We start from the raw sequence: 22,239 nt of genomic DNA, 5'->3' as shown, positions 1-22,239 counted from the left end.
ATAGAGAAAGACTGTGAGTCCTGCTTCCCCTGTTCATTCATAGAGAAAGCCTGTGAGTCCTGCTTCCCCTTCTCATTCATAGAGAAAGCCTGTGAGTCCTGCGTCTCCTGTTCATTCATAGAGAAAGCCTGTGAGTCCTGCGTCTCCTGTTCATTCATAGAGAAAGCCTGTGAGTCCTGCGTCTCCTGTTCATTCATAGAGATAGTGTGATAAGTTGTGGGATTTGAGCACTGATCTCTTCCATCTCTAGGAGCCTTACCTCTTTGAGGAAGACGTGGTGAGCAGTCAGCTGAAGTATGCCGGCATCCTGGAGACCATCAGAATTCGGAAAGAAGGATTCCCTGTTCGGATCCCATTCCCATTCTTTCTCAGCAGGTACGGAGGTGCCGCTTACAGCAGGCATTCAGTGTATACCCCTGCCTACTTAGTCTATATCAGTGGCCTCCAAACTGTGAACCTGCAACTGTTGCAAAACTACAACTCCCAGCATGCCCGGACAGCCAACGGCTGTCCGGGCATGCTGGGAGTTGTAGTTTTGCAACAGCCGGAGGTCCACAGTTTGGAGGCCACTGATCTAGATCTTATATCATCACAACCAGTGACATTAGCAGGTACATGTTGGTGCGTGACAAGAACCCTAACGCTGACCTTTAACCTTTCACCTCCAGGTATCGCTGTGTCATGGACCTTGGACGTAACATCCGTCCTGATGGCCCCATATGTGTCACCGTGTTGAGGAAACTGTGTCCATCTGTTCACCCCACCATGTACTGCATCGGAGTGAGCAAGGTGAATCTTTATTCTACTTAGGGTACAATTGGTTATTGGGGGTATTGAGGGCAACACTGATACAACATTTTTACTAGTATTAAACTGCAGACAGGGGCGTAGCTATAGGGGGTGCAGAGGGCTAGCAGTCTCACTGGGGCCTAAGGGGGCCCCAAAGCACATCTTCCCCATAAGAGACCAGTACAGTGACCCCCCGACCTACGATGGCCCCGACATATGATGAAATCGACATACGATGGCCTCTCAGAAGCCATCGCATGTAGATGTCAGCATCGTCATACGATGCTTTTTTATGTCGGGGCCATCGCATTAAGTGCTATCCGGCAGCGCCAAATGCTTAAGCTGCTGTCGGATAGCAGCTTAATGTTCCCCGTGTGGTGCGGTAAGTATTACTTACCCCTCCACGATGCTCCGGGGTGCCCTCCGGGTCCAGTGCTGGTCTTCCGGTGTCTTCTCGGCCCTCTCGATGACGTCAATACATTGCTGCGCACGCCCTCCCGTCATCCAATAGGAATGGCGTACGCAGCGGCGTAATGACGTTGCTACGCAGGCCCAGTAAGGCCTTGCGGAAGACAGAAGAGGACCGGAGAAGACAGAAGAGGACCGGAGAAGACAGCAGAGGACCGGAGAAGACAGAGGAGGACCGGAGAAGACAGAGGAGGACCGGAGAAGACAGCGGAGGACCGGAGAAGACAGAAGAGGACCGGAGAAAACAGAGGAGGACCGGAGAAGACAGAAGAGGACCGGAGAAGACAGAAGAGGACCGGAGAAGACAGCGGAGGACCGGAGAAGACAGAGGAGGACCGGAGAAGACAGCGGAGGACCGGAGAAGACAGAAGAGGAGGGGAGAAGACAGCGGAGGACCGGAGAAGACAGCGGAGGACCGGAGAAGACAGAAGAGGAGGGGAGAAGACAGAGGAGGACCGGAGAAGACAGCGGAGGACCGGAGAAGACAGAAGAGGAGGGGAGAAGACAGCGGAGGACCGGAGAAGACAGCGGAGGACCGGAGAAGACAGAAGAGGACCGGAGAAGACAGAAGAGGACCGGAGAAGACAGAAGAGGACCGGAGAAGACAGAAGAGGACCGGAGAAGACAGAAGAGGACCGGAAAAGACAGAAGAGGACCGGAGAAGACAGAAGAGGACCGGAGAAGACAGAAGAGGACCGGAGAAGACAGCGGAGGACCGGAGAAGACAGAGGAGGACCGGAGAAGACAGCGGAGGACCGGAGAAGACAGAAGAGGAGGGGAGAAGACAGCGGAGGACCGGAGAAGACAGAAGAGGACCGGAGAAGACAGAAGAGGACCGGAGAAGACAGAAGAGGACCGGAGAAGACAGAAGAGGACCGGAGAAGACAGCGGAGAGCCCAGCGGAGGCCCGGGGTCACCATCGGGAGCGGCGGGGACACCATATCGAGCGGCGGGGACAGGTGAGTACAGCTTTCTATACTTTACATTGCACGAATCCCTCAACATATGATGTATTCGACAAACGATGGCTCGTTTGGAACCAATTACCATCGTATGTTGAGGGACCACTGTATTATAATTGGCACATGGGGCCCTTATGCAGATTTTTTCAACGGGGCCAAAAAGCTACAAGTTACCCCTTGAGGAGCAGAAGTGATAAGACTATGTGGTGATTCAGGGAACACAACGTCCCCGTGCCTTCCCAGCACACCTAGACTTGTCTCCTATATAGTCTGACCTCCATTCACCGATGGCCATTGTATCTTTAGCTCTTTATGAAGGAGAATCTCTACCAGCAACTAGAGAGCAAGCGAGACCAACTGATGAACAAGGCGGCTTTAACCCTTCAGCGATATGGACGCGGGTACCTGACCCGGAAACGTTACAGGACTCTGCGCTACAGGATCATTCAACTGCAGGCCCTGGCCCGGGGCTACATGGCGAGGTACAAGAACTGTGTATATTTAGATTTATCTATCTAGTATCTATCTATCTCATATTTATCTATCTCATATCTATGTCGTATTTATCTCATATTTATCTCATATCTATCTATCTCTCTCATATCTATCTATCTATCTCATATCTATCTCATATATATCTATCTATGTCGTATTTATCTCATATTTATCTCATATCTATCTATCTAATATCTATCTAATATCTATCTAATATCTATCTAATATATATCTCATATCTATGTCGTATTTATCTCATATCTATCTCATATCTATTTATCTATCTATCTATCTATCTCATATCTATCTATCTCATTTCTATCTATCTCATATCTTTCTATCTCATATCTATGTCTATTTATCTCATATCTATATCATATCTATCTATCTATCTATCTCATATCTATCTCATATCTATCTCATATCTATCTATCTATGTCGTATTTATCTCATATTTATCTCATATCTATCTCATATCTATCTATGTCGTATTTATCTCATATTTATCTCATATCTATCTATCTCATATCTATCTATCTGTCTATCTCATATCTATCTATCTCATATCTATCAATCTAGCTCATATCTATCAATCTATCTATCTCATATCTATCTATCTATCTCATATCTATCTATCTCATATCTATGTATGTATATCTATCTATCTCATATCTATCTATCTATCTCATATCTATCTATCTATCTATCTCATATCTATCAATCTATCTATCTCATATCTATCTATCTCATATCTATGTATATCTATCTCATCTATCTCATATCTATCTATCTATCTCATATCTATCTATCTCATATCTATCTATCTATCTATCTATCTCAATCTCATATCTATCTATCTATCTCATATCTATCTATCTCTCATTTCTATCTATGTATCTCATTTCTATCTATCTCATTTTTATCTATCTATCTATCTCATATCTATCTCTCTTTCTCATATATATCTCATATCTATCTCTCTATCTATCTATCTCATATCTATCTATCTATCTCATATCTATCTATCTCATATCTATCTATCTCATATCTATCTATCTCATCTTATATCTATCTATCTATCTCATATCTATCTATCTATCTATCTCATATCTATCTATCTCATATCTATCTATCTATCTCATATCTATCTATCTATCTCATATCTATCTCATATCTATCTATCTCATCTTATATCTATCTATCTCATATCTATCTATCTATCTCATATCTATCTATCTATCTATCTATCTCATATCTATCTATCTCATATCTATCTATCTATCTCATATCTATCTATCTATCTCATATCTATCTATCTATCTCATATCTATCTATCTATCTATCTATCTCATATCTATCTATCTATCTATCTATCTCATATCTATCTCATCTTATATCTATCTATCTCATATCTATCTATCTATCTCATATCTATCTCATCTTATATCTATCTATCTATCTCATATCTATTCTATACACATGTCAATGAAATTCGCTGCATCTACCTAACGTGCTTGATAAGCAGCATTACCCCCCACATTTCTGTACCAGCCCCCCTATACTGTATCTATATGTATAGGGGGTCACCATCTTGCAGACTTTTTATACTTAATGAACTATATTACTTGCAGACGTAAGTTTCACAACTGGAGAAAGAGCATGTTGAAATTTCGAGCTCTGGTCCATATGTACGTGAATCGGAGGCGATACCTTAGGGTAAGATATCATTACTGTCATTTACTCCTGATCTAAAGCCAGAGATGGGTCCAAAAGTAACTTCTGGCTTTGGCTCAAAAACTACAACAAAAATAGCAGCAGCTTTTTTAATTGTAAAGTGTGACATTGTGTTACCATTTGGTGCTCTTGGCAAGCAGTAGAGAGCTATGGGCGAAAACCAGGCAAAATTGGGGAGATAATTTGCCCATTTTATGGAAAGTGACTGGAGATGGAGCTAAAGCCTCAGTATAAGGAAACCACTACAGCCCCAATAGCTTCACCCAGTGAGAACATGTGACCAAACCCACAGGATGAAGCTGATTAGTACTGCCACTAATTAACCTGCAATCTTACTGTTTTCCAAAAAAGTGGCAAAAATTGGGCAGATGCTTTACATTAAAGGGGTTGTCAAGGAAAAAACTTTTTATATATATATATATATATATATATATATATATATATATATATATATATCAACTGGCCCCAGAAAGTTAAACAGATTTGTAAATTATTTCTATTAAAAAATCGTAATCCTTTCAGTACTTATGAGCTGCTGAAGTTGAGTTGTTCTTTTCTGTCTAAGTGCTCTCTGATGACAAGTGTCTCGGGAACTGTCCAGAGTAGAAGCAAATCCCCATAGTAAACCTCTTCTACTCTGTGCAGTTCCCGAGACAGACAGAGATGTCAGCAGAGAGCACTGTTGTCAGACAGAAAAGAACAACTCAACTTCAGCAGCAAGCGGAAATTCAGAAGTGTGAATGGGAGTGCGGAATCCCATGGAAGTCTATGGGCTTTAATTTGAGGTAGAATTCCGCAAGCGGAAATTCTGCCCTGTGAATAGACCCTTATGTTTTTTTAATGTGCGATAGTAAATGTTAGTAAAAGTTTCGAGAAAATACTTTGTAACCACAAAAAACAATACAAAGAGAGACAGATTACCCCATCCATCAACAAGTTCCATTCTGTGTATGTCCCAAAATATACTTTAATTGTATTCCCCATTACATTGTGTACTGTTTATATTTTTTTACATACTGGATATTTTTAGCCTTTTGCTCTCTTTGCTCAGACTGGACTGTATTGGGCTTATATCATTACATCATGAGCAGTATTGTTGCCAACGGCTCAAAGTCCATCCGGTAGACCTCTGTATACATGGCAGGGTGCAGTCAGGTGTATATACATCACCTTCCCTCTGAGTCAGTGAGTGGAAAATAGGCATGTCATATCAATTGTAAAGGTCGGAGCCAAAAATCACTCTGTGCTAAGAATAACTGGTGCCAGAAAGTTAAACAGATTTGTAAATTACTTCTATAAAAAAAAAATCTTAATCCTTCCAGTACTCATTAGCTGCTAAATACTACATAGGAAATTATTTTCTTTTTGGAACACAGAGCTCTCTGCTGACATCACGAGCACAGTGCTCTCTGCTGACATCTCTGTCCATTTTAAGAACTGTCCAGAGTAGGAGAAAATCCCCACAGCAAACATGTGTCAGCAGAGAGCACTGTGGTCATGATGTCAGCAGAGAGCACTGTGCTCATGATGTCAGCAGAGAGCTCTGTGTTCCAAAAAGAAAAGAATTTCCTATGTAGTATTCAGCAGCTAATAAGTACTGGAAGGATTAAGATTTTTTTAAATAGAAGTCATTTATAAATCTTTTTAACTTTCTGGCACCAGTTGATAAAAAAAAAAAAAAAAAAAGTTTTCCACCGGAGTACCCTTTTAAAGGGGTATTCTGCTGCTACACAGCTTATCCCCTATCCAAAGGATAGAGGATAAGATGTCTAATCTCAGGGGTCCCCTTGTTGGGGACCCCCCCGCGATCTCCCGTTTGTTTAGAATGCTGAGTTCCTCCTTGTGATGTCTCACCACGCCCCTTCCATTCATGTCTATGGAGGGGGGGTGGCGTGACGTCATGAGGGGGCGTGATTGTGACATAATGATCAATGTCTCCGGTGATGTTCAGAACGCTGGAGCACCGGAGTACCCCTTTAAACTAGTGGTTCCAACATCATCATGTACAGATCCTGATAAATAATCACAAAAAAAATAAAATGCGCACAACTGCCAATATGCGTAAAAATATGTAGATAACTTTTATTGTGCAACTATAAGGCCAAAAAGCCCAGACAAATATATAAAATCTATTAAAAACACATCAAATCCAGACTATAGCCATGAATAAGCTACATAGGGCTATATAACATGCAACCAAATAAAAGAGTAATACTCAATAACTACTAATAAATAAATGCAACAACAATACACAAGCAATGATGAAAAGGAGTAAAGATGGAAAAAAAATCTCAAACACTGCAGTGAAATTTTAGGAACTGTCCAGAGTAGGAAAAATCCCCATAGAAAACATATGCTGCTCTAGACAGTTCCTAAAATGGACAGTGAGGTCAGCAGAGAGCTCTGTGTTCCAAAAAGAAAATAATTTCCTATGTAGTATTTAGCAGCTAATAAGTACTGGAAGGATTAAGATTGTTTAATAGAAGTAATTTACAAATCTGTTTAACTTTCTGGCACCAGTACCACCGGAGTACCCTTTTAAACAATATGTAAACATTATTAACATTATAAAGTGCACAAAATAAAGCTCAAAATGAAAGTTCAGTCAAGCAGTCTGCACACGTTCCATCTCATAGTGACTTCCTTAGGGGTGAGGACACTGCCAGGCTGTATCACAAGAGCGGCTATATGGTGGAAGGAGGCCGCCTTTTTTACTCATCGGACCCCCCAATACCCCAAACCCCTGTAATCGCACTGAAGGGGGTCAAATGTGGAAAAAAATTGTTTTTAAATGAACTGGTGCCAGAAAGTTCAACAGGTTTGTAAATTACTTCTATTAAAAAATCTTAATCCTTCCTGTACTTATCAGCTGCTGTATGCTCCACAGGAAGTTCTTCTCTTTTTGAATTTCCTTTCTGTCTGACCACAGTGCTCTCTGCTGACACTTCTGTCCATGTCAGGAACTGTCCAGAGTAGGAGAAAATCCCCATAGCACACCTAACCTGCCCTGTACAGTTCCTGACATGGACAGAGGTGTCAGCAGAGAGGACTGTGGTCAGACAGAAAGGAAATTCAAAAAGAGAAGAACTTCCTGTGTTCATGCAGCAGCTGATAAGTACTGGAAAGATTAAGATTTTTTAATAGAAGTAATTTGAAAATCTGCATAAATGTTTTCCACTGGAGTACCCCTTTAGATGCTGTTGTGGTGGCCCAGTATGGGAGGTGTTACCCCGTACCCTTGCTGCCCTGTTAGGCAGCCTCTCTTCACTGTCCCCTGGGCCCCCTTGAATCTGTTCTCCATGTAAATATGTGTGGTGACCCACGGTGATGGCGGGACCACGGGGTGTAGCGGTGTAGGGGCAAGATGGTATTAACCCTCGGGGCAAGGTGTTGTTAACCCCTAATGTTCGTGACGCCAGAGTGTTTTTTGGATACCGGAACCACACGAAAGGTATCTCCGCTACTCCAATGACTAGGCAGTGAAAGGAGAGTCCACAACCAAGTTATGGTTTAATGGAGGCTTTACTGAGTTAAGACAGATCTTATTATCTTCACAGCTAGGCCAGAATCCCAGAGAGTCGACCAGTAATATGGAAAGAGCCCTGCAGCTTCCTGGGACTTGTAGTTATTGTAATAGACTTTAGTTCAGCCACGCAGACTAGAATAGACTTGCTCAGTGTCTTGACTTTAGTAGAGACAGCAGACATAGATGAGATGACTTACTGACAATGTGGCTGGTGTGCAGGCTTGAGGCCTTCAGGCACTGGACACAGGATCTGTCATGTCTGAGCTTTGCTGTGCTCAGCAGAAAGAGAGAGAATTGTAATGGCCGCCCCCTTATATAGAGGGGGCTGAGCCAAAGCCCATTGGTCAAGCTGCAGGTCATGTGTTAACCTGGTGCCCTTTGGGTAACATCATGTGACATTCCACAGGTCCTTCAGACATCTCACAGGTCCTTTATACTGTCTGTACATTAGGACACTGACTATAATCCTATGACAATAAATAACACTATAATAACAGCAGGGGAGACCCTGCAGGAGAGCCCCCAGGTCCCTGAGGGACTCAACCTGACAGGGCCTAAGGGTAGTAAAGAACCATGTTCTGTGCTGGGACATTACATATGTTTATTATGTATTATACTGTGTAATGTGTGAAGAAAGCGTTGTCACTTTAAGAGTGTTTACCATGTGATTTGTCATGTGATTGTTACCCAGGAGGTATCAGTGACCAGGTGACCTAGGGGTGACCAATGGGACCCCACCAGAGTCTCCCCCCATATAAGCCCTTGGTGGAGCCTCTGCACTCTCTCTTAGGGTGCGTTCCCACTTGGCGTATATGCAGCGTATTTCACGCGGCGCAAAATTTACGGCAGCAGCGGGAAATACTCCTTGCTCACTATACACACAGGGCTTTCCGGCGGCAGCCCTATGTGTGCAGTGAGTTTTGGAGGCGGAGCTGAATACTACAGAGGAAATGGTTTTCTTTTTGGAACACAGAGCTCTCTGCTGACGTCACGAGCACAGTGCTCTCTGCTGACATCTCTGTCCATGTTAGGAATTGTCCAGAGCAACATATTTTTACTATGGGGATTTTCTCCTACTCTTTGCAGTTCTCAAAATGGACAGAGATATCAGCAGAGAGCACTGTGCTCGTGATTCAGCAGAGAGCTCTGTAAAGAATTTCCTCTGTAGTATTCAGCAGATAATAAGTACTGGACTAAGATTTTTTTTAATAGAAGTAATTAACAAATCTGTTTAACTTTCTGGCACCAGTTGATGAAAAAAAAAAAAAAAAGTTTGCCACCGGAGTACTCCTTTAAGAATAGTCTTAGAATAGTCTAAAACTTTAACAGATTAAGAATAGTCTAGAACTGTGTTTCCCAACTAGGACGCCTCCAGCTGTTGCAAAACTACAACGCCCAGCATGCCCGGACATCAGGACCCCCTGCTCTAATTACCTTATTGGCGAAGCTATAGACAGGTCCAGATATATCAAGAAGTATGATTCTAGTTGCAAATACTCCAATGTTTGCCAACCAGGGTGCCTCCAGCTGTTGCAAAACTACAACTCCCTGCATGTCCGGAGGCACACTGGTTGGGAAACACTGGTCTAGAAAGATCAAGGAACATAAAAGCAGATACAATGGTGGTTATATATATATATATATATATTTTTTTTTTTATATTTAAATATATATATATATGTAAAATAAATAAATAAATATATATATATATATATAATTAGTTTTTTTTACATATATATATATATATATTTAAATATAAAAAAAAATTATATATGTATATATATATATATATATATATATATATATATATATATAGATATGTAACCACCAGCCTTTCTAGACCAGTGTTTCCCAACCAGTGTGCCTCCGGACATGCTGGGACTTGTAGTTTAAATATATTTTTACATATATATATATATATATATATATATATATATATATATATTAAACAAAAACGTGTAAAATCGTCCTACGGCCCATCTGACCGTTGCAATTTTTTTACACGATAGCATGCGATTTTAGGCTGTCTATTTTAACAATACGTTCTACGGATGCATGAAACGGTGGTGTGAACGCAGCCTTAGTCCACACGACGATGATGGTGAAGACACAATATAGTGCAGATGCAGGAGGAATGGTGCCCGTGTGCTCCGGCTCCTTTCCTTCTATATATAAGTATGATCTTACCTGCGGTGACACCACACCCATCTCGTCTGAGAGGTGACAGGCACAGAACAGGGAGCACAGCAGGGCAGTATGAAGCATGTACGCTTTGCTCCGCAGCAGGAGATCACAGAGCATCATGTCCGTCTGTTTCAGGTACCTGAGGTGACATGGATATATGGTAATGGACGTATAGGAGGACACGAGTCTATGGTGTGTTGAGTGCTAGGATGTCTTCTGTATTAGGGGATACGTCTTATGCTTTATGTTCTTTTGCAGATGAAGGCAGAAGCCCGCAGGCTGGCCGAAGAGGAGCGCAAGAAGGCAGAGCAGGTAAGGACGGAGCCCTATTTATAGTCTATGGTTTAATACAGTGTTACCCAACTTGTGTGCCTCCAGCTGTTGCAAAACTACAACTCCCAGCATGCCCGGACAGCCAACGGCTGTCCGGGCTTGCTGGGTGTTGTAGTTTTGCAACAGCTGGAGGTATCCTAGTTGGGAAACACTGGTTTAATAGAACATATTTGCTTAAAGGGGTACTCCGCCGCTGAACATGTTTGGATAGGGGAGAACATGTTTGATGGTTGGGGTCCGGCCGCTGCCCCCAGTCATCCCCCAGTGATCTCCGCCGCGGCTCCCCAGCCATCCGGTGCACGAACTCAGCTTTGTGCCGGATGACTGCCGATCACAGCCGCCAGTCCACGTCATTTTATGTCTATAGGAAGAAGGCGTGACGGCTGTATACTAGCATGCCGTGCCCCCTCCCATAGATATGAATTGAAGGGGCGTGGCGTGATGTCACGCTCACGAAAGCCCCAGGCTTCCTTGACCGTAACGCTCAGCGCTGGCACGGAGATCGCCGGGGTCCGGTCACTATCCTTCAGATAGGGGGGGGGGGGAATAAGGTGTCTAGGGGCGGAGTACCCCTTTATATAGAGCAGGTTTGCGCTCTATATAAAGGACAGGAAGAGAAGTGTCATCATAGCCGGGGCTCTCTGTATTGACCGCTTACCCGGCCCCTACCCCTCTAGGGTCAATCCTATATGCTGGGGACGCTCTCAGTGCAGACAGCTTTGGGTACCTAAAGGGGTATTTTGGTATCAGAAAATTGTATTTAAATAAAGCTATAGCCCCAAGACATATAACTTACTAATATAGTCTTATAATTAATTGTACCGGCTTCAGCATGTTTTTGCATGATTTACTACTCACAGAGAGTTGTGTAGTCCTCTTATTGTCAGTGTGGTGTTGTCTCAGCAGCTCCTCAGCTCCTCCCTCTCTCCTGACAGGAAATTGTTTTTTGTTTTTTTTTACTAAGAAGCAATTGGATCATTGTACTTTTTTTTTTTTATATATTTTTTTTAATCAACTGGTGCCAGAAAGTTAAACAGATTTGTAAATTACTTCTATTAAAAAAAATCTTAATCTTTCCAGTACTTATTAGCTGCTGAATACTACATAGGAAATTATTTTCTTTTTGGAACACAGAGCTCTCTGCTGACATCACGAGCACAGTGCTCTCTGCTGACATCTCTGTCCATTTTAGGAACTGTCCAGAACAGCATATGTTTGCTATGGGGATTTTCTCCTACTCTGGACAGTTCTTAAAATGGACAGAGATGTCAGCAGAGAGCACTGTGCTCGTGATGTCAGCAGAGAGCTCTGTGTTCCAAAAAGAAAACCATTTTTCCTCTGTAGTATTCAGCAGCTAATAAGTACTGGAAGGATTAAGATTTTTTAATAGAAGTAATTTACAAATCTGTTTAAGTTTCTGGCACCAATTGATTAAAAAAAAAAAAAAAAAAATCATGTTTTCCACGGGAGTACCCCTTTAACATGAAGGGTCTGTCTTCCTGTCTTATTTACTTAGATCTGATCATAGTTATTTTCTCTTTTACCAGGAGCTGACAAAGAGAGAAGTGTTTAATGTGACTCATATAGAGATCCCAGCAGAGCTGGCGGGGCTCCTCCGCACAGCGTCGGGTAAGATACCGCACCACAACCACGATGCCACACGTGTATTAAAGGAGACCTGCCGGAAGAAGGCCCTCCGCATAAAAAGAGGGTGAAAAAAAACTAATTTTTATTTTTTTTTATTTTTTATTAACTTCTTCTTCCTCCATCCAGCTCAGAACAACGTGATGCTGGACTATGTGACACCTACTCACGTCCCTAGGGTACAGGCCTTCACCCAGCTTACCCTGACCCTTGACATCAACAACTACCCCATGTTCAAATACGTGCGCGTGTTTTTCAGGGTAAGACAAGACACAAAGGCATTCTTCTAGTAACAGACATCTTAGAGCAGTGTTCCCCAACTAGGGTGCCTCTGGCTGTTGCAAAACTACAACTCTCAGCATGCCCGGACAGCCGAAGGCTGTCCGGGCATGCTGGGAGTTGTAGTTTTGCCATAGCTGGAGGCACCCTGTTGGGAAACACAGTTATATAGAGCTTAGAATGGGGACACCTTATTTTATACAAACAAATGTCCAGCACCAGGTATGCGGATAAAATCTTTTCGTTTATTAGAATTTCGCAGGACAAACAGGTACAAGTAGTCTTCCTGACGCGTTTCATAGAATGACTAATGACTAAGCGCATCTAAGCGCGAAACGCATCAGAAAGACTGCTTGTACCTGTTTGTCCTGCTAAACTCTAATAAACGAAAAGATTTTAACCGCATACCTGGTGCCGGACATTCGTTTGTGTTGGATCTATTGTGGAAGCCGGGGCGGTGCCGGCGGGTCCGTGACACAGGTGGAGGGAGCTGTATCTCTCTTGGATACCTTATTTTATAGGCCTGTTTGTATTGACAAATTGCCTGTTCAGGTCACCCCTGTCTCGTAACAATTTTCTAAGACCTTGCCGTAAATCTTGCAGGAACCTTTGTTCGGGATGTTAGCGATGACACTTGGATCCTCGCTGCTTCCTGTTGAAGATGATCTGAAACCACAAGCCATTACGTCCTTCAAATTGGTAATAATTCTCATATAGAAACTATTCATCAAATAGAAAAGCCCACGTTGACTGTAGAGACAGAGAGGAAGTACTAACTGTGCCCACAACAGGTGCTGGCAGGGATCAGGCAGCAGTACTATGTTTACTGGGAGGCGGTGCTATCTGTACCTACAATATTTACAGAGATAGAAAAGGAAGCAGTAATATATCTGGTTCTATAGAGAGGCAGTGCTATCTGTACCTACAATATTTACAGAGATAGAAAAGGAAGCAGTAATATATCTGGTTCTATAGAGAGGCAGTGCTATCTGTGTCTTCATCATTTACAGGGAGAGACAGGAAAGAAGTACCCTCTGTGCTTGCATCTTTTAAAGGGAGAGAAAGAGAGGCAGTACTAACTGTTCCCATAACATATACTAGAGCATAGACAAGAACAAAAATCAGAGACGAGGCCGGCGCCTTGTGTAATCCTAAGGGTTACGAGGAAGGAAGAAGACCTATCAACCCAGGCGCTGCGGATGCTTGTCCCAAGAATTCAATGGAAACAGGAATGTGTAATCACAGATCCCTCGGCAGGGACCACTTTATTGAAAAAAAAAAATACATTTGCAGGGTACAGATTACGCGTTTCGAGGGAAACACCCTCTTCATCAGATCTGATGAAGAGGGTGTTTCCCTCAAAATGCGCAATCTGTATCCTGCAATTATTATTTTTTTCAATAAAGACGTCCCTGCCGAGGGATCTGTGATTGCACATTCCTGTTTCCATTGAATTCTTGGGACAAGCATCTGCATCGCCTGGGTTGATAGGTCTTCTTTCTCCTTGCAACTACTCCAGGATTGTAACCTTTTGGCTTCCTGTGACCTCCCGGCTTCAGCAGCGGATCTCATCATATGGTACCCCCCTCACTAGGGTGATAGGCGCATTTATCCCGTTCATAAGGTGAGTGGCCATCTACTAGAGGCGTCGATAGCCTCTTGCTGGGGGTAATACACGAGGCGCCACCCGTGTGGTCTCTTTTTTTCTCTACTCCACTACTAAGGGTAAGAGGTATGTTCCCCCTCCAGATATTGGTCTCTCACCTTATGAGACCCTTGGGTTCATGCATATCTCCCCTAGGCAGGGGTATAGTGGAGATTTTGGGTTGCAGGCCAGCAGTCAGATAGACGGAATCCTGTAGGTTGGAGCCGTAGCAAAAATGATATCGAGTAACTGGAGCAAAATGTGACTGCTATATGTGGCGCTACCCCAAGAAGAAGCAATATCAGCAGTAGTGATTTAATAAATTATCTATTTATTTATTTGGATGCAACATAAAAACAAAAAAAACAAAATAAATGCTTTTATTCCTGCAATTGATGAAGGGCGATATCACCCCCGAAACGCGTCTTGCCATTTTACCTGTTCATTTTATTTATTTTATTTTTTGTTTTTATGCTGCATCCAAATAAATAAATAGATAATTTATTATATCATTACTGCTGATATTGCTTCTTCTTGCAGTAGTGCCGCATATGGCAGTCACCTTTTGCTCCAGTTACTCAATATCATTACATATACTGGCAGGGATCAGGCAGTACTTCTACAGGGAGGCAGTACTAGCTGGGTCTTTATCATTTACAGGGAGAAACAGGGAGAAAGTACCATCTGTACCTTCATCATTTATAGGGAGAGACAGTGAGGCAGTACTATCTGTATATCCAGTACATCATTTAGAGGAAAAGACATTGAGGCACAGATAAAAAAAACACAGGGAGGCAGTATTTTCTGCGTATACAGTGAATCATTTAGAGATAGAGACAGGGAGGCAGTATTATCTGTACCTACATAATTTACAGGTCTGTGCTTACAATATTTACAGGGAGGCAATACTATCTGGGTCTACATAGTATACAGGGAGAGACAGTACTATCTGTGCCTACATAATTTACAGGTAGAGACAGTGAGACAGTACTATCTGTGCCTACATAATTTACAGAGAGAGAGACAGTGGGGCAGTACTATCTGTGCCTGTTACGCCTAGCGCTCCGGGTCCCCGCTCCTCCCCGGAGCGCTCACGGCGTCTTTCTCCCTGCAGCTCCCCGGTCGGTCCCGCTGACCGGGAGCGCTGCACTGTCATGGCCGTCGGGGATGCGATTCGCACAGGGGGACGCGCCCGCTCGCGAATCGCATCCCAGGTCACTTACCCGTCCCGGTCCCCTGCTGTCATGTGCTGGCGCGCGCGGCTCCACTCTCTAGGGCGCGCGCGCGCCAGCTCTCTGAGACTTAAAGGGCCAGTGCACCAATGATTGGTGCCTGGCCCAATTAGCTTAATTGGCTTCCACCTGCTCCCTGGCTATATCTGATCTCCTCCCTTGCACTCCCTTGCCGGATCTTGTTGCCTTGTGCCAGTGAAAGCGTTTAGTGTGTCCAAAGCCTGTGTACCTGAACTTCTGCTATCCATCCTGACTACGAACCTTGCCGCCTGCCCCCGACCTTCTGCTACGTCTGACCTTGCCTCTGCCTAGTCCTTCTGTCCCACGCCTTCTCAGCAGTCAGCGAGGTTGAGCCGTTGCTAGTGGATACGACCTGGTTGCTACTGCCGCAGCAAGACCATCCCGCTTTGCGGCGGGCTCTGGTGAAAACCAGTAGCCTCTTAGAACCGGTCCACTAGCACGGTCCACGCCAATCCCTCGCTGACACAGAGGATCCACTACCTGTGAGCCGAATCGTGACAGTAGATCCGGCCATGGATCCCGCTGAGGTGCCGCTGCCAAGTCTCGCTGACCTTACCACGGTGGTCGCTCAGCAATCGCAGCAAATTCCCAACAAGGACAGCAGCTGTCGCAGTTGACCGCCACGTTACAGCAACTTCTGCCTCTGCTACAGCAGCAACCATCTCCTCCGCCAGCTCCTGCACCTCCTCCGCAGCGAGTGGCCGCTCCTAGCCTCCGCTTGTCCCTGCCGGACAAATTTGATGGGGACTCCAGACTCTGCCGTGGATTTTTGTCTCAGTGTTCCCTGCATATGGAGATGTTGTCGGACTTGTTTCCTACAGAACGGTCTAAGGTGGCGTTCGTAGTAAGCCTTCTTTCAGGAAAGGCCTTGTCTTGGGCCACACCGCTCTGGGACCACAATGATCCTGCCACAGCCACAGTCCAGTCCTTCTTCGCTGAAGTCCGGAGTGTCTTCGAGGAGCCAGCCCGAGCTTCTTCTGCCGAGACTGCCCTGCTGAACCTGGTCCAGGGTAATTCTTCAGTGGGCGAGTTCGCCATCCAATTTCGTACTCTTGCTTCCGAGTTATCATGGAATAACGAGGCTCTCTGCGCGACCTTTAAAAAAGGCCTATCCAGTCGCATCAAGGATGTGCTGGCCGCACGAGAGATTCCTGCCAACCTCCAAGAACTCATCCATTTGGCTACCCGCATTGACATGCGTTTTTCTGAGCGACACCAAGAGCTCCGCCAGGAAAAAGACTTAGATCTCTGGGCACCTCTCCCACAGCATCCTTTGCAGTCTACGCCTGGGCCTCCCGCCGAGGAGGCCATGCAAGTGGATCGGTCTCGCCTGACCCAGGAAGAGAGGAATCGCCGTAGAGAAGAAAATCTCTGTCTGTACTGTGCCAGTACCGAGCATTTCTTGGTGGATTGCCCTATCCGTCCTCCACGCCTGGGAAACGCACGCACGCACCCAGCTCACGTGGGTGTGGCGTCTCTTGGTTCTAAGTCTGCTTCTTCACGTCTCACGGTGCCCGTGCGGATTTCTCCTTCAGCCAACTCCTCCCTTTCAGCCGTGGCCTGCTTGGACTCTGGTGCCTCTGGGAATTTTATTTTGGAGTCCTTTGTGTATAAATTCAGCATCCCGGTGACCCGTCTCGTCAAGCCGCTCTACATCTCCGCGGTCAACGGAGTCAGATTGGATTGCACCGTGCGTTACCGCACAGAACCCCTCCTGATGTCTATTGGACCCCACCACGAAAGGATTGAGCTCTTCGTTCTCCCCAATTGTACCTCTGAGGTCCTCCTCGGTCTGCCATGGCTCCGGCTTCATTCTCCCACCCTTGATTGGACTACCGGGGAGATCAGGAACTGGGACTCTGCCTGCCACAGGAAGTGCCTCTCCCCCCCTCCCAGTCCCGTCAGGCAAGCCTCTGTGCCTCCTCATGGCTCCCGTCCTTGTGTCTCCCTGCCCCGTGCCAAGCTTCACCCTCTGCCCTCCCTCCCCATTCCTACTCCTGCTGTACTGCCTGCCGTTGAGGAAACCCTCCATTCTTTCCCGGTGTCCTCATCCCAGGGGAGGCAGTCACCGGACAAAAAAAAGGGGAGACCTAAGGGGGGGGGTACTGTTACGCCTAGCGCTCCGGGTCCCCGCTCCTCCCCGGAGCGCTCACGGCGTCTTTCTCCCTGCAGCTCCCCGGTCGGTCCCGCTGACCGGGAGCGCTGCACTGTCATGGCCGTCGGGGATGCGATTCGCACAGCGGGACGCGCCCGCTCGCGAATCGCATCCCAGGTCACTTACCCGTCCCGGTCCCCTGCTGTCATGTGCTGGCGTGCGCGGCTCCACTCTCTAGGGCGCGCGCGCGCCAGCTCTCTGAGACTTAAAGGGCCAGTGCACCAATGATTGGTGCCTGGCCCAATTAGCTTAATTGGCTTCCACCTGCTCCCTGGCTATATCTGATCTCCTCCCTTGCACTCCCTTGCCGGATCTTGTTGCCTTGTTCCAGTGAAAGCGTTTAGTGTGTCCAAAGCCTGTGTACCTGAACTTCTGCTATCCATCCTGACTACGAACCTTGCCGCCTGCCCCCGACCTTCTGCTACGTCTGACCTTGCCTCTGCCTAGTCCTTCTGTCCCACGCCTTCTCAGCAGTCAGCGAGGTTGAGCCGTTGCTAGTGGATACGACCTGGTTGCTACTGCCGCAGCAAGACCATCCCGCTTTGCGGCGGGCTCTGGTGAAAACCAGTAGCCTCTTAGAACCGGTCCACTAGCACGGTCCACGCCAATCCCTCGCTGACACAGAGGATCCACTACCTGTGAGCCGAATCGTGACAGTGCCTACATAATTTACAGATAGAGACAGTGGGGCAGTACTAGCTTTGTCTACATTTCTGACAGTGAGTACTATCTGTGATTACACAATTTATAGGTAAAGACAGGGAGGGAGTACTATCTGTGCCTACATAATTTACATGGAGATACAGGGAGGCTATACTATCTATAATTACATAAGTTACAGAACACAGGGAGCCAGTCCTATCTGTACCTACATCATTTACAGAGACAGGAGGACAGTACTTTCTGTGCCACATAATTTACAGGGAGGCAGTACCTGCTGTGTCTACATTACTGACAAGGAGCAGTACTATCTCTAATTACATAATTTACTGAAAAAGACAGGGAGACAGTACTATCTATACCTAAATCATTTATAGGAAGAGACAAGGAGGCGGTACTATCTGTATCTATAACATTTATAGGAAGAGCCAGTGAGACAGTACTATCTGTATCTATATAATTTATAGGAAGAGCCAGGGAGAAAGTACTATATGTATCTTCATTGTTTATAGGAAGAGACAGGGAGGCGGTACTATCTGTATATCATTTATATTAAGAGCCAGTGAGACAGTACTATCTGTACCTTCATTGTTTATAGGAAGAGACAGGGAGGTGGTACTATCTGTAGCTACTGTATATCAATTATAGGAAGATTCAGTGACACAGTACTATCTGTATCTATATAATTTATAAGTAGAGCCAGGGAGACAGTACTATCTGTACCTTCATTGTTTATAGGAAGAGACAGGGAGGCGGTTATATCTGTATCTATATCATTTATAGGAAGAGCCAGTGAGACAGTACTACCTGTATCTATATAATTTAAAGGAAGAGACATGAATGGATTACTATCTTTGCCTTTATCGTTTAACAGAAAAGATACTGTAAGGAGGGGTTACTATCTTTTGGCATTTGTACACAAAAAATATGTACTATTCTCTCTGCCAAAATGACCACTGCATGGCACTGTAACATAAGCAAATATATGGCAGTCATCTTGCCGTAACATCCACTGTTGCTTATTTCAACTACATAATAATGAAAAGATCCAAAAACTATTCACGTATGTTGCTTTGACACGAACGTCTTGTCTCCTTATAACTAAGGTGTTGCGATTCATGGGTGACCCATTCCTCAACGGAGCCCAGGAGATGTTATTTGGCAATTACATCATCCAAAAGGGATTGTCCAGCACGGGGCTGCGGGACGAGATCCTGGTCCAGATAGCCAACCAAGTCTGGAGGAACACCAACCCAAACAACGAGGAGCGAGGCTGGTACCTGCTGGCCTCCTGTCTCAGCAGCTTCGCTCCGTCCCCCAACCTGGACAAGTATCTTTTAAAGTAAGACCCCTGACAGTCCTAAGACTCAAATCCATTTCCATTTATTCCTATCGATTTCTCTTTCGTTTTCCTATGTTTGCACTTTTTTGTATTGTTTATAATTAAAACAACTCGACTATTGCACTTTGTTCGTCAGGTATGTCTCTGACTATGCTTACAATGGTTATAAACCTCTTTGCCAACACAAGCTGATCCTAGCGATGCAGAAATCTCAGCAGGGCTCAGAAACGGCAAGGACTTTCCCGCCATGTTTAATGGAGTGGACAGCAAGCAGAGAGAAAGCCAACATGGCCCTGGACATTTATTGCTTCGATGGTACAGTACCCAAATCTGCAGCTTCACTTTACCTTATTGCGGCAATTCTGTTATCAAATAGATATCATTATTCCTTCGTTTCTGTTGCTTCTAGGAAAATCCAAGTCCGAGGGGGCGGAGCACTCACAGGGATTTTTTTTGATTGGCTGTGTCATGCTCCACCCCCTCGGATCCAGCTCTAGGTATAACACAGTTACCTGTTTTGCCAAGAATGTTCCTTCAATAATGCTTTAAAGGGGTACTCCAGTGGAAAACATTTTTTTAATGATTTTTATAAGTCAACTGGTGCCAGAAAGTTAAACAGAATTGTAAAAATCTTTACCCTTCCAGTACTTTTAGCAGCTGTATGCTACAGAGAAAATTCAGTTCTTTTTGAATTTCTTTTTTGTCTTGTCCACAGTGCTCTCTGCTGACACCTCTTTCCGTCTCAGGAACTATCCAGAGCAGCATAGGTTTGAGGATTTTCTCCTGCTCTGGACAATTCCTGACACGGACAGAGGTGTCAGCAGAGAGCACTGTGGACAAGGCAAAAAAGAAATTCAAAGAAGAACAGAATTTCCTCTGTAGCATACAGCTGCTAAAAAGTACATGAAGGGTAAAGATTTTTAAATAGAAGTCATTTACAAATCTGTTTAACTTTCTGGCACCAATTCATAAAAAAAAATTGAATACCCCTTTAACAGATGAAAATTACAAAGCCTAAACTAGTTTTTCCCAACCAGGGAGCCTCCAGCTGTTGCAAAACTACAACTCACAGCATGCCCGGACAGCCAAAGGCTTTCCGGGCATGCTGGGAGTTATAGTTTTGCAACAGCTGGAGGCACCCTGGTTGGCAATCAATGCTATAGGGATTTGTTCCTGCTCTGGACAGTTCCTGAAATGGGCAGAGGTGGCAGCAGAGAGCACCATGTCTGACTGGAAAGCCTACATTACAAATCTGTATAAAGTAGTGGCACAAGCTGATTTGGCTGTCCGGGCATGCTGGGAGTTGTAGCTTTGCCACAGCTGGAGGCACCCTGGTTAAGAAACACCAGCCTACACACATGATCTGATGACAAATTTTCTGTCTTTATCTAAATGTGTAGGAGCAAAGCTGTTATGCCCCATCCATTCATGGACGGATGGAGAGGAGATCGCGGGGGACGTCCTCAGACACAGGTACAATGCTGAAGGTTGAAATGTTTCATACAACGCAGAGGTAGTTTATATAATGTATACTTTATATTCAGGCTTACATTTCATGCAATACTTGCCACTATCCAATGAATTTCGAAATCCCATTTATACAAATGGGGTGTCCACAACCCCATTCATGTGCTATGGAAAATTTCAGTGCAGAAAAATCCATGAGAATAAGTAGCATACTACTTAAAAGTATCAGAAAATTGTTTTCAAATAAGACTCACCGCAAGATATATAACTTACTAATAAAGTGTTATCGTGCATTGTACATGCTTTTGCATAATTCACCCTTGACAGGAATTTGTATAGTCCTTTCATTGTCAGTGTGGTGTTGTCTCAGCAGCTCCTGGCTCCTCCCTCTCTCCTGACAGGAAGTTGTGTAGTCCTTTCATTGTCAGTGTGGTGCTGTCTCAGCAGCTCTGCGGCTCCTCTCTCTCCCTAGACAATGCTTCATCCTAAGCTATCTCGGGAGACTTGGCTGGATCTTGTCCTTGGGTGACGTCACCATCTCTGACCAGACCCTCCAGCCTACATCACCGTTTCCCTGTCATATACACATATATCTTTTATTGGGACATTTACGGAGAATGAAGTGTGGTTACAGCACGCTGCTGTCATGACCTGGGGTGGACAGGGAGAGTGAGCCCTAAGCTGTATCTAGAAACACTCACCCTGCCTACTTACCCATCCGTCCTAAACGGCGGATGGACAACTCGGAGCTGGTACCTCCCTGCACTAAAGTGCAGTGGGCGTAAGTGTGAACATAGGCTAAGATATAACAAGGTACTAAAAGCCAACAGCTGTACTTAAAACCAAGCAGACTAAAATTGATATCATAAAAGGAATGGTTAAATCATGGTTAAAACTCAGATAGTAAAAAACAGACTAAAACGGACATAGCAAAGGTAAAACTAATAACCAGCACAGAGTTCAGCAGCGCTCGGGTTTAAATAGTTCCCAATGGCTAGTAGCATTAACTATTCCCTAGCCAGGGACAATAGCACAGAAAATAGTTTGTACATAAAAACAAAGTCTGAACAGGGCCTAAAACGAAAAAAATACCACAGGCAGAGGAGCAAACAGGGAATGAATAGCAGGTGCTGCCGCCTCACTGATTATATGATAGTCTGCGGCAAAATTAGAGGTTCTGCAACAGAAACTGGAAGAAGTGCTGTGGTAGAGGAGTAGGCAGGGTGGGAGGACTGTGATGAAAAGCTGAGGGAAAGCAGTGCATTTTTAAATGTGGTGTTAGAGTACCCCTTTAGTGGTGTTG

At 44.7% G+C, this 22,239-nt stretch overlaps 1 protein-coding gene and 1 long non-coding RNA gene across 2 annotated transcripts in view; one reads left to right on the top strand and one right to left on the bottom strand.

The window, feature by feature from the left end:
- LOC130284806 (uncharacterized) overlaps positions 1–399 on the bottom strand; it is a 97,528-nt gene extending 97,129 nt beyond the window's left edge. The window contains exon 1 of the long non-coding RNA XR_008847146.1: positions 260–399. This is a non-coding gene — a long non-coding RNA (uncharacterized LOC130284806). The remainder of the gene's footprint in view (positions 1–259) is intronic.
- The window catches only part of MYO15A (myosin XVA), a 149,138-nt gene that overhangs the window by 66,283 nt on the left and 60,616 nt on the right, over positions 1–22,239 (top strand). Inside the window, exons 21-31 of the mRNA XM_056535537.1 lie at positions 251–375; positions 669–789; positions 2,526–2,701; positions 4,346–4,430; positions 10,417–10,470; positions 12,039–12,120; positions 12,265–12,395; positions 13,018–13,113; positions 19,234–19,469; positions 19,606–19,784; positions 20,870–20,942. Of these exons, the coding sequence (XP_056391512.1) occupies positions 251–375; positions 669–789; positions 2,526–2,701; positions 4,346–4,430; positions 10,417–10,470; positions 12,039–12,120; positions 12,265–12,395; positions 13,018–13,113; positions 19,234–19,469; positions 19,606–19,784; positions 20,870–20,942 (1,358 nt within the window). The remainder of the gene's footprint in view (positions 1–250; positions 376–668; positions 790–2,525; positions 2,702–4,345; positions 4,431–10,416; positions 10,471–12,038; positions 12,121–12,264; positions 12,396–13,017; positions 13,114–19,233; positions 19,470–19,605; positions 19,785–20,869; positions 20,943–22,239) is intronic.

Source organism: Hyla sarda, chromosome 8, assembly GCF_029499605.1.
Source record: "Hyla sarda isolate aHylSar1 chromosome 8, aHylSar1.hap1, whole genome shotgun sequence".
Classification (NCBI taxonomy): Eukaryota; Metazoa; Chordata; class Amphibia; order Anura; family Hylidae; genus Hyla; species Hyla sarda.
This window is presented reverse-complemented; position numbering and strand designations above follow the sequence as displayed.